The sequence below is a fragment of the Vicugna pacos genome, chromosome 7, assembly GCF_048564905.1.
Source record: "Vicugna pacos chromosome 7, VicPac4, whole genome shotgun sequence".
NCBI lineage: Eukaryota > Metazoa > Chordata > Mammalia > Artiodactyla > Camelidae > Vicugna > Vicugna pacos.
In genome coordinates this window covers 32444192-32457398 of record NC_132993.1, presented here as the reverse complement: position 1 = coordinate 32457398, position 13207 = coordinate 32444192, and the positions used below count along the sequence as shown (strand labels likewise).

Sequence of the window (13207 nt, the reverse complement as noted above, 5' to 3'; positions counted from 1 at the left end):
GGGTGAAAAGGGGAGGGTATATGTGGGAGATCATAGGATAAAGGTCTGAGTGAAATACCTTGATCATTACCTGGTGCTTTATCCCTTTAAAAAAATTCGATCTTTATTATGCACTGAGGCGACTTGTGCTTCCAGGAAGATGGAGTAGACATCTTTTTTTCCTGTTTCTCCCACTAGATATAATATATAAAACAAACATAAGATTCTGAAAGGTGGATAAAAGGCAGGCTGGATAGGGACCTCAGGACCAGAAAAAAGGACATGGTGGTGAATTCTCTAAATTTTCTTTTTGCCTCATAGATCTCTGATTAGTTACTGGAGAAGCTGGCAACTCAGAAATACCAGTGGCCTCAGACATGACTATGGGCCACTGGAGACCATGTGGGAAGTCTGAACTTCCACTTCCACCCAGTAGCCACAAGGCATCCCTCCGGTAGGGTCAATGGAGGGCATAGCAGGAACAGTAATGAAGTTCCTCCTTGACTTTTATCTCTATCTGGCAATAATAAGGCAGAGGGAGTTCCAGAAGGAAAGATGTGGATGGTGTTGAAAGAGTATTTGAAAAAATAATGGCTGAAAGTTACCTACATTTGGGAAAAGACATAAACCTATAGGTTCAAGAAGCTGAGCAAATCCTGAAGAGGATAAACCCAGATATTCGTGCCAATCACATTATAGATCACCTTCTGAAAACTAAAAACAGAGAAAAAAAAAATCTTGAAAGTAGCCAGAGAGAAATGACACAGGAAATGCACTGATTTTTGGCATTAGAGGAATAGGCTGGTTATCAACACTTCTTGTCGATTTCAGCCCTTAGTCTTCTTTTTAACTGGATTCAACCAAGCTAACATGTACAGAGCATTTATTAGACATCCACAAATTATGCTGGGCACCAGGGGAACATTTGCCATTCTCATTTTTCCTGTAAGTGCTCCACAGTGGGTGTTATCCCTCAGAGCAAATCATGGAATTCCAGAATTGGAAAGAACCTCACAGAAAGGAAATACATGAGCAGAAATTTGTAATTTGGTATTTCTAGATGGGCTTCAGCTCTGTGAACTCCCTGAAATTAATCTAAAAAAAAAATGCCAGTATGTATGAGCATTTTTCTAGGGGAAGGACCATAGCTTTCATCAGATTTTCAAAAAAGCTTATGGCCCCCCCAAAAGTTAAGAGTGACTCATAAGAGTTTCTGCTCTTTTCAGGCAAAACCATATAATCCAACCTGGACAGATGAGAAAAGAGCAAAAATAGAGAAGGTATTCCCCAACATATACATCAAAATTCCTGAATGCCACTTATAATTCTTTACTTTTTAAGGAGAAAATAGGAAAATGGCAGTTTTCTAATTCTTCCAGGCACCTGTGGAAATACAGGTTTATCAAAAGATTATCTGCCTAGTCTTATTTGAACATTTTAAAAATGGTATCTGAGGTGATTAAATAACCAATGCACTGTGATTTAAAATGTACTTTAGGTTTTATTTCTCCTAATGCCAAAGGAAAAATTCAGACATACAAGGAAGAAGTAGCAGCTTCTCTGCATCAGTACCTGTGGGCTGGTTTATAAGATATAGGACATGCTGTCCCACAACCTACATTCCTTTTTCTATCTTTCAAAAAAAAATGGCATATAAAAAAGTTCTATTAATTGCATAATGTGTAACTACCACTTTACTGGAATAAAAAAATGTTAGTGCTTTCTTTGGTGAAAAAACAAAATGCTATGACTAAAACAGATCCATGTGGCTTCTATAATGTCTTTATAGTATGGCTGTCCCTCACTCTTTGTACCCTCTACCAAATCCTTCAGGAAGCCAGACCAGCTCACACCTGGAGAGATGCACAGTAGGGTTTGAGTTTGCTTTAAGTCTCCCAATGTCACCTGGGAGCTAGAGATTGAATAATGCATTATTTTAGGAACAAAACTTGACTACTTGCTTCCATTAAGACCCTGTAACAGTTTGACTTAGACAGTTCTACATTGGCTGCATCTACATCATCAAAGGAATCACAGAGACTCTTGTTAAACAGAGAATTCCAGGCCCTAACCTACAATTACTATACCACAACCAGGAGAGGAATCTGGTAATCTGACTGTTTTATCAGGTGTTTCAGGTGATTCTTAGGCTCAAACAAGTTAGAGCAGTCTTCTTAAATCTAATGTGCATACAAATTATCCTGGGCTTTTGAAACAAAAGCAGGTTCTGATCCAACTGGTCTGAGTAGGGCCTGAGATTCTGCAGTTCTAACGAATTCTCAGGTGATATCACTGGTTTGAGGACACTCTAGTGAGGTAAGGGAGGGTATCTCATCTGGCTGGTGTGCAAATCAATATAGGCTATTATATTTTTCCTTCTGTATCCGTGGATTCTTACCAGGGGCCTCTCATACCTTGATACTGCCCATTTCTCATTTTTCACTGATTATGTCTCTGTAAGTGAAAGCGATGAGTTAAGGTAAGTCATCTTACTCTTCTCTACTTAGCTTAAATAAAAGTTCACACAAAGATAAAAACAATATGAAAAAAACAGAAATGGACACCACACATTAACTAACATAATGGGTTTATATTTAATATAGTACTTCTCACTATGGAGATATTATTCAGTTAATATAAAGGCTTTTTGTTTAACATTAAATCTCTTCTTCATTTCAGTGTCAATATAAAGTATTTCTTTTTTACATTAAATCTTTTCTCCAATTCAATGTTACATACATTGAATACATTTTCTAAACTTTCCACCCCTAAAGAAATGTTTTAATTTTTGACCAGCTATATTTGATATCTAAGTACAATACTAACTTGAGAGATAACAAAACAAAAATCCAATAAAAAAATGGATAAAAGAGTCCTCAGCAGATGGAGACAGTGATTATAACTGAAGAGTAGCCATTTCCCAAGATTCTGGGCAAGAGTTTCCTTCTTCCTACTGAGAATTCTGAAACTACAAAATATTACTTATGCAAATTTCACCCATCTCACTTCTTTGGCCCTCCTTCTAACTAGCAAATACAAATTACAGATGGCATTTTTCAGTGCATTATTTGTTATGAAGGAAACATTTTGTTTTCCATTTTACATAGAATATCAATTTGTTCCCGTTTATACGGAAATAACCAAGAATGTGAAACTACCTTATGTATTGTTTCTTGGGAACTTTCAGATACCAAAGCTCAGTTCTGAACCTCAATAGCATGGAAGTTTTCAGGGCAAGGTTTGATTCAGGAGGCCCTTCAAAGTCACATTTGTCCATTTCTCTTTCGTGCATATACCCCTAAACAAGCACAAATGCCTGTAATGCTGAGAACTACACCTAACAAGAGAGCAACTGCATCTCCAGCTTCTACTGCTTCAACAACAGGCAGCACCAAAAGCAATGAAAAGAGGACTAAGAACGATTGCGTTGAAACTGAGATCATGGTGTTGAGCTCTTGAGGTGGCTGGATCTTGAAGGCTGAAGGTTTCTAAAAATTAAAATGGAAACAAAAAGGAACCATTAAAAATTCCTACTTTTTCAAACGTCATGAGTACATGGTAAATAACAGTTAACACAACCTTCTAAATTAGAGATTTTATAAATTATTTCAGACCCATCTCCTTAGGGAAGTAAATAGCATTTTAAAATTGTCATTTGAGGCTAATCTCCCTTTCTCATAATTCCCTGACTCCAGCGATTTTTAATGCCAAGACCGTGTGAATCAACAAAACAGAAACTGAACAAGCTTGGAAACGTAAAATATCCGAGTGAGTGAAAACTGCATTCTCTTAGGGTCTCTCCCATCCAGGAAATGCGGAAACTGCTGGCGAAGTCAAGTAACATATAACTTTGTGAAGTCGTGGAGGAAAGAGTTAAGACTTACCAAAGAAAGCGGTATTTGTATAATTCTATCCGACTCCCTTCCTGGAGCTCCGGATGCTGAGCCTAAGAGGTTCCACGTGACAGCGCCTATCATCAGAGTAGCGTGGCAGGATTTAAAAATTACACATTATTAATTATCATTACTTTAAAGAGGCAGCTGGAGTCAGAACAGAATGGCGGGGTTGTACGGAAGGGAGAAGAATGGGTAACAGAGAAAACAGTTTGTTCAAGCAGGGGAACTAGACTTAAAAGTTGGTCAGTTCGCAGATGCAGTAAAAGCTTAAAACGACAACAAACCGAAAACAACAACAAAAAAACCCCGAGAAATACAAGTTTGTTCCTAAACTTGGTATTAAGACTTTAAAAAAAAAAGACTGCTTTGGCCCGGCAAGGTGCAAATCTGCCCCCTGTCTAACAAATACACTGGTCAAGCTAAGTAGCCTTTGGAGACGAGTTCGTACCTTACCTTCCAGGAGGCAGCCATTACAGGAATGGCGAGCAGGGCGGGGTCTCCAAACTACATTCCCCACAATCCCGGGGGCCGGCGACTCCCAGGACGCACCGCGCGCTCCTCTGTACGGGCTGCGGGGTGACGGTCACGCTCCTCCCCCCAAGTCGCGGAGTAGCAAGCTTACAGGGTTCTCCGCGCCGCCTGGCCTGTTACTGGTAAAGTGGTGTAATGTATTTGTACAAAAGCTCACTAAAAATAAGGTCCGAAATTGACAGCAGGTGTTCTTTTGCCCTGTTCAAAGTTTTAAGGCACGAGTCGTTCTGTCTTTTTGTCTGAAATGCAGAAGGAACAGCGGGGAAAGGTCACGCGAGCAGAGCCGTGTCTTTCAGATGCGTTTAAACTAGTGGCTTCCTACATTTTTGAAGCAGAGAATCCCCTATTAACCAACTTACAAATTTGCCTTGGGTCGTTTGTGAATTCTGTTTAAGAAATGGGGGAAAACATGTCTAATACATTTTGGGAAATGTTAAAACCATTTGTAGGTGGTTTAGGAAAATCAGTTGAAGCATTATAAGATCTCTGATTCAGTTTCTAGAGTTCTGAATTTCCCTGTTACTTCAGGAGTGCAGTATGTGGTACACTTTAGAGTTTTCTTCTCATTTTTATTGCTGACCACCATAAATATCCCCAGATATCTATGGGAAGATGTAAAATCATTGCTTTTAAGTCATAAGGATGAATTATTTTCACACGTAAACCTTAGCCCTTTCTGAAAGGCTCTCTTGAGGTCTAATCTGTGAAGTCCTTACTGAACCTTTCTACTCGCCCAGTCTCCTGAACTCTCATTTACTGACTTGAAAATTTATTTGGCACCCCAGAAATTATGTTATTAATGATGTGGGTTAAGGGGTGAAGTCACTTGCCCTGTCTGAAAGTCCCCCTGGTTCAAGTTTCTCAGGTACAGTCTCTCAGGTACAGCAGATATATTTCAGTTCAGTGCCCATAATTAGCTTGTAATCTTTTAATGTTGGTCATCTTTTACACATTACTAATCTCTGTGGACTGACAGCAGAGCTTTATATTCCTGTCTCCTAACACATACACACGGCAGCAGGTGCTCAGTAATGTTGGGTAATAAAAATTATTTGAATAAATAAATATGCCAACAAGATTTCGTGAGAGACAAAGAAGTGCCAAATAAACCAAAGCAAGGTGTCTTGCCAATTCGAAATCTGAGTATAACTGCAATAATGTTGTCAGCCTTGCTTCTCTAAACTTGACTGTTTTAACAAATTCTTTTCCTCATTTGCCTTGAGCTACTTCTGGTATTGTACCTTTCTAGTCAGTTATATTTGACATAGGAGCTATTTTTTATGGCTTCCAAAATATTCTCTTGCATTCCAGTGTGACCGATTTGGGGATTTAATTTTTACCTCTATGTTTATTCAGTTATCTGAAGTCAGCAAAGACTTTGCTAAATTTAGTGTTATTACAGACTTGTTTCAAGGTGTGTCAGCGTTGAAGGAAATAGTTTAAAGTTTGAAGACTGTTAGGAGATCATTTGATGACCTCTACCTGAAAAAGAGCGGCAGAAGTTTGTTCAGGGATGTTCTGGGCCTGCGTAATTTTAAAATAAAATTGATTAACTTTTCCTAACCAGCACCCATCCTAATCAGGCCAGTTTAACAAAGGTATCGCTGTATGTGCTTTTGTCTCTCTTATCACAATCCTAGTTTCCGGTAGCATCGTATCCTAGTTCTCAGTTTTCTCTTCCTACCCTAACCAGTGATTTAAAAATAAATCAGATTGTGTATTCCCTTGCCTAAAGCTCTCCAGTTCCGTTACAGTAAGCAGAAGTCCAAGCTCCTTACCAAGACCCACAATGCCCTACATGTTGTGAAATCTGCCTGCTTCTCTGATATCAGCCTACCACTCAGTAATGCTCATTCTATTCCAGTCACACTCAACTTTTGCTGTTTCTTAAACATGCGAATTTTGTGGGTTTATTGATTCAAGGTTTTATTGAATCAAATATTGTTGATTAATATTTAGTCACCATTATAAACAGAAACTACCTTATAAGTAAGAAGTCTGCTTTGGGGCTAAACTATGAAGATATTTAGACTGAGATTATTTCGAATCATCATTCAAAATTTGGGTCTTACATATTTTCTCCATTATATTAATAACAAGTCTTTATGTCTATGTATATATAAGACACAGTAGTACCTAAAACAGGAACGTACTTTGTTTAAAGGAACCTGTCTATAGTGGTCCCTACTTACTTCCTCTGTCCACTTGGGGCACTAATGTTAGTTTAGTCCACCAGGATTGTGTATTTTTTCCTTAACGATACCTGGTTTCCTTTAAGAACTTCTTGATGCTGGACAAACAGTATTGGCATTTTTGGTGGGACAGTGCTTTATTGTGCAGACATAATACTGCAGAATGTTTAGCATCTCTACCCCATGCCTACTAAATGGCAATAGAATCCCCCAATCACGAAGACTATCAACTGCCCTCACATACTGCCAAACTCTCTTTAGTGAGATACTGTCCCTAGTCGAGAACCACTCAAGATTTCACCTAGAAATTAAAAGGAGTAATTGAAGACAGAATGAAACAGTTCACACAGACACCTCCAACACTAACACTGCAGTGTCTTAATGTTTTATATCCTTTCCTCCTTGGTTATGCTGGTTTTGTTGTTATCTACAGATCTCCTTTTGTGTCCTCTTAGCACCCCTGCCAAACAGGTTCGACTGGTCGCTTTCTTATAACAGCACTGGTATGCAGACTGAAGTGAGATTTCTGCTTCTGTTTCTGCCACTTAGTCTTTTTTTTTTTTCTTTTCGTGACGCAACTAGTACCAATAGTTTAATAAAATGAACACAGGTGGATAATGAAATTTCTGGATTGATATACCACATGTCATAACTTTTCACTCATATTCTCCATATCTCTTTGCTGTATTTTTAGGAATTTTTTGGATTTTACCTTTCAAGCCTCTATCAAATGGTTTGATTTTGGCAATCACATTTTTAATTCCCAAGCATTATTTCTTGTACTCTTGTCTTTTCTTTTTATATATAGCTTGTTCTCTTTTAAATGTATATAGTATCTTTAATTCTTTGAATTAATCTTCATGTTTAAATTTTCTGTTTTATCATCGTTCCTCTCTTTGGTGCAGTTGCTTTTCTTTAAATAGCTGATGATTCTTGATTTTCCATATTCATGAATGAAGGACTAGGTTGATTAATACTGGTGCTGGAAATACGAGTTTTCTTTGTTGTTGGGTAGGTCTATACTTTAAACACAGCTTTTATTTTTATTACACAAGTAATACCTGTTCATAGTAGAAGTAGTAGCAAATGAAAATCATCAAAAAGAAAATAAAATTCACCCATGACCTCATCACCCAAAAGTAGCCATTAACATTTTGTGTATTTTTATTGTCTTAAATAACAAGCAAGCAAGCAAATCCCTTTTTTTATAAAAGTTTATAAAAACTGGAGAGAGATATATATATATATATCTCCTGATTTTTCTCCCCACTTTAGATAAAAAGACTTTTCCATGTCAGTATATGTATTACCACATCTTTTTTTTTAAACTTTTTTATTGAGTTATAGTCACAGACATATGTTGTGTCAAATTCCAGTGTAGAGCACAATTTTTCCATACATGAACATACATATATTTATTGTCACATTTTTTTTTTTGCTGTGAGCTACCATAAGATCTTGTATATATTTCCCTGTGCTATACAGTATAATCTTGTTTATCTATTCTACATTTTGAAATCCCAGTCTGTCCCTTAGTCTTTAAGCTGTGGAGAGGTGTTGTGATATAGTATATGAAATATTAGCTTTTTCCCTTGCTAGTTTTGTGGATTTGGGTAGTAATTTAATCTCTCTGAAAATTCCCTTTTATAAAATATGTTGTGTGAGGATTAAATGAAATGTTTCTAAAGTGACCAAAAAGTTACCAGAGCTCAATACTTATCAGTTTTCCCCTTTTTGTATTTCTATTCCTCTGGTTACTGGTTAAGACTTAGGATCTCTAGGCTCAGACTGCTTCGCTAGACTTCTGGCTCTGCAGCTTATTGTGTGACAGTAGACAAGATAGTAAGCTTTTTAAAGACTCAGCTTACCCATCTATAAAATGGGGTATGATGGTACCTACTTCATATTTATGAGGATTAAATGAGTTAATTTCTGCAATTAGTGGCTGGCATGTAGTAACCCCTCATTTAATATTAGCTATTGTTACTATTTGCTATTAATCAAATCCATGAAATGTGGAGTCTCCAGGATGTGCCTTCTCTCCATTGTGAATGTGCTCTTCTGCCGACAGACATGGTAAATGGAAACTGCCTGTGGAACCCTTGGATGCAGAGGCATTTTAGGCTTCCTAGACTTTGAGCTGGGAGCTGGCTGGAAAACACTCTCCTATTACTGGAAAGCTGTCAGTTTTTTGCCTTGATAGAATTTTACTGTTTAACTATTTCCCTGGTGTTTACATTTATGTTTAAAACATAGTCTCTGTTCAGTTATCATCCCATCATTGATTCACTATATTGGATCCAAAGGGTTTCGAAAATATGGTTGAGAAGGTCTTAGATATAGGTGAATAACTTCAAGAAATCATTTAGCTGAAATGATCTCTAGGGCCACCCGAAGAAAACCCAGCAAACAAAGAAACAAACACTCTTAATTCCTTTTGAATTCTGTTTCAAATTACAGCAGATAATCTATAACTGCACTACTTTTTACATAAATTGTGGCAAAGGAAAAGGCAGCATTAGAACCTTTGCTAGAAGGGGATTATAATAATTGAGACTATGGGGTCAGAGGAATGTATTACTCTTGATAGATTGTTATGGGATAATTAATTGCAGAGCTTGCAGGACAGAAGGAAATACTTTTGTCTTACTGCTGAGACATGGCACTCCACACAGTGTTGAACTTGGTACCCAGATTTTTACCTTACCTCCTTGACTTCAGTAAGGTTCACTGTCTAAAGAAGATAAACATTATTCTAACAACTCCTACTTAGAACTCATTTGCTCGTACTCCACGGATGAAGGAACTCTATTTTGCCGAATAGCTTCAAAAATCATGTTGGTTTCTTTTTAAAGTTTGTCTTTGACTTTTGAGTCAAGGGTCATATAAATGGTTTTCATTAGTTTATGTGTGCTGTAATTGGAAATGTCAACCCAGGGTTTACTAGTATTAAGTGATGTAAATGCAGGGATTAATTTCTGGAGTACAGTGAGTATAGTATTCACTTCTACTCCTTTACCTGAACTTGCTTTTTGATTTCTGATGTGTCTGCAAACTGTCTTAAATGAACTATTATTTCCCAGCTGTAGCTCAGATTTAGATATTTTGTCCAGATCATTGACCAGCATGATGACTGCTATGTTGTACCTGTGCAGTCCTCTTCTAAAAGGGATGATCATTTCCTTAGCAGTGCTAGAAAGATGAGCAGTTTCTTCTGTGCCGAGCATCTGCCAGCCACAAGTTCTGCCTGTGAACATCTCTGGTAGCAACATGAACCACAGCTCTTCTGAAGCAGTGCCACATTCAGTTTCCTCTACAAGCTGTTTAAATGCTTCTGCTGGCTTCTGTATAGTTCCTCTTTTGGCATTAAGTATCTGGCATTATCAAATCCAGAATTTAGTCTTTCAATTCAAGAGAACCTAAACCTACACCATTCTTCACTAAAATAGAGATCACTAGTAGCCAAAGATACTCAGAAACATAGAACATTACTTTAGTCACTTATTCCTGTGGTGAAGGGTTAAGTTTCCCAAGTCAGTTGTTACCAAGAAATGGTTTCCGAGAAGAATGAAGAGGTAATGTCTGCCTGTTTTATAACTGTTACAAGTGAATCATTGGTAGGCCCTGAAGGAAGGCATTTCTGGGATCCATCAGAAGAGGCAGGAGAGGCTGACATCAAGATTTTGCAGTGACTGGTGTGTCAGGGAGTTCATAAAACCTAGACTTCCTCAATAGCAGTTGAGCCAAGCCAGTGACTGGGGACATTTTATTGGAGAGTCACAATTAAAAAAGACCCAGCCAGAGCTAGTCAGTATTTCCCATCAATAATAGGACATCCATCACTGAGACTGTTACATTGGAGCTAACTAATCATTAGGCTAACAGGATGGAATAAGCTGCACTTTCCAGAGCCATTCAGCTGCTGCAGAAAAGACAACTGCTGAGACTAGCCACTCTGGTGCCAGCATTTTACAGAGATGTATGGACAAGGTGCAAAAGATCATTTCTGACTTGGTTCCAGGCACCATCTAGAACCCATTGTGGAGGTAGCCTTGATTTCCACCAATGAACCCCAGTAATCTGTGGGAATCAACCACACACATAAGCCTGTGGTGTCCAAGAAGCAGAGGAAACCACAGCCACAGACACTGACAGATTTGAATTTTACTTACATTGCTGGGCTTTCAGGATATAAGTAAGACTACCTGGATGGGACACATTTATAGTTGTGAAAAGTTGTGACGTTCTGTCTTTGTGTAGCACTTTATCCATGGTAGTGAACTGATATAAAAATACTGGCTTTGTGGATGTCATTGGTTGGCCCCAAATTCATCTTTTCCACTGGCTAACTGAATTTCTACAAATTATCTAACTTCTTGAAACTTGAGTTTTCAAAACTGTAATGAGAAAATCACCAATCTTTGTAGGATTCTCATTGTAGATTAAATGAAGCACATAAAATGTCCAGTATGGTCAGTGTCTAGACCTCTCATGGATATGGGACTAACTGATCAGATAATACTTAAGTGCTGCATAAGGAAATTTAAAGTCAGTATTATCTTACCTCATGGGAGGGTGAAAAAATTTTTCTCATGGAAAAAAAATTTTTTTTAAAAAAGCATGATTTTATGCTATATCAGGTAAGACTGATTGATTGATATTTAACATGCACTTAAATATTAACTAATATGTGCCAGGAACTATTCCACACATTAACAAATATAAATCCCTTTACTCCTTGAAATAATCCTGTGAGGCAGATACTATCATTATCCCCTGTTCCACATGAGGAAACTGAGACATGATTAAGTAATTTGTCCAAGGTCACATAACAAGTGAGTGGTAGAGCCAGGATATGAACCCAGGAAATATGACAAAGTCTTTACTCTTAATCAGCGTCCACATGCTTTCATGTGGGAAATATCCACGATATCAAACAACATTTTAATTTTCTTTGAAATAAGGTGCTCTAGTGTTGCTTAGAAAACCTAACCATGGTTGGTCACTGAGTTGTCAGTGTCTGTATACTTCCCTCCAGGCCCTTGTTTTGTGAATGAGTGAATACTAGAATTCACATAATTTCTCAATTGATTTTGACTTAGATTTAATAAATATATACAAAAAGTGTGTTTTAAAAATTAAGGCATGTCTGATTGAGGCTGAGAAGAGCACTTACTGATGGGCACAGACATATGTCAGAGAAGATAGATTATGATGTGTTAGCAAATCTCAACTATCATGAAATCACTGAAGTCCATATACTATACAAAATTCAAAAAGAAAGAAAGTCAAGTAAAAAGAACCTTTTGAGAATCTTTGTTTAAAGGTAAAAAATTTAAACTGTGAAAGTATAAAGAGGTTGTTAAAAATTTAGCATGTACAGTTCATAAGGAAACATTAATTCCCGTGTATTGACCAGGTGCTCATTATGATTAAGAGCAGGTAACTATAGAGACAGACAGCATGAAATTTATAAAATTAAAAACACACCAGATAGAAAATGCAAGTAGCATAGGAGAGTGAATCATGCCCCAACTGGTCTTAGCTGGATTTTCCTTCAATCTAAAGACTTGTAAAATTTCTTTCTGGCCATTTTCTGAATGAAATTGCTCATTTTTCCAGACCCTGAATTTCTACTTTGGTTATCTCAACTTGTTCTTTGATAATGCTTTTTATCTAGAGTCAATTTAGATATGATAGAATGTATAGGTCTAGAGTTTTTAAAGTATTTAAGCAATAGCCTGGAAGTGGTAACATTTAGATGGATCTTGGAAACTTAAATGAGTATCTGAACCTTTTATGTAGACTTTTACTGTGAATTTTCAGTTAACATATTGTAAGTGATTGGTTTAGTTTTTAAATCTTTTTTTTTTTTTTTTGCTAAATCATATAGATGGTCCAGGTAGAGAACTTTATGGTGTAATATAACATAAGTTTCTATGTCATTGAATGATTATTTATCCATGAAATGATGAGCCAGAGAGCAATATAAAGTTTCTTTACTCTTGCCTGTAATATTTTGATTGCTTATAAATCTGTTCCCTGAGTCCTTTATGACAATAGGTTACTTGTTTGTAGCTTCTGAAAGTGATATTGTTTGAATTAAAAAAGTCTTCATAAATAATTTAAGAATTATGACAAAAAGATTTTACTTTCTAGAAGAATAATTTTACTCAAAGAAGTTGCCAGATTTTCTATTCAAAGGAAAATTCTTTATTTAAAAACTGCAGTAGATGATATTAAAAAAAAATGATTGCAGCGGGTTCAATTGGGGAAAAAGTCCCATACAGTGCTCTTCACGGTTTCATTTGATTGTGATTTGGAACCACTTTAATGCATTTTAAGCTCTCATTTCCCGAGAGAGTCAAAATAGTAGCTGACCTCAATCTGACAAAATGAAGCACTGCTTCTGTGAGCATGCCTATCAACACTAGGATGTATTAAAGTGAATGTGTTCTGTATAAGAGTGGGGACATAATCCTTTCATCTGCTCCACTTTAGTAGGACCCTTAGTAAGAATACTCAATGTAACTTTGGTCAAAAGGGACCTAGAGAGACAACAGAGAGCCCAATAAGTGACAGTATTGATTCAAGTGATCCAAACATTGG

The 13207-nt window shown here is 37.0% G+C and overlaps 1 protein-coding gene and 1 long non-coding RNA gene across 4 annotated transcripts in view; one reads left to right on the top strand and one right to left on the bottom strand.

The window, feature by feature from the left end:
* Window positions 1-13207, top strand: part of LOC116278760 (uncharacterized) — a 565251-nt gene that overhangs the window by 87172 nt on the left and 464872 nt on the right. The window lies entirely within an intron of this gene.
* SMIM30 (small integral membrane protein 30) lies at window positions 2550-4384 on the bottom strand. Of its 2 annotated transcripts, none has more exons than XM_031674095.2 (3): window positions 4329-4384; window positions 3864-3949; window positions 2550-3467 (listed from the first exon to the last, which is right to left on the bottom strand). In XM_031674095.2, exon 3 carries the CDS (start codon window positions 3420-3422, stop codon window positions 3243-3245), a length of 180 nt encoding a protein of 59 aa, XP_031529955.1. In that variant the 5' UTR covers window positions 3423-3467; window positions 3864-3949; window positions 4329-4384; the 3' UTR covers window positions 2550-3242. The 2 variants fall into 2 exon arrangements, with proteins under 2 accessions (XP_031529955.1, XP_031529954.1); XM_031674094.2 differs by having other exon boundaries at window positions 4324-4368.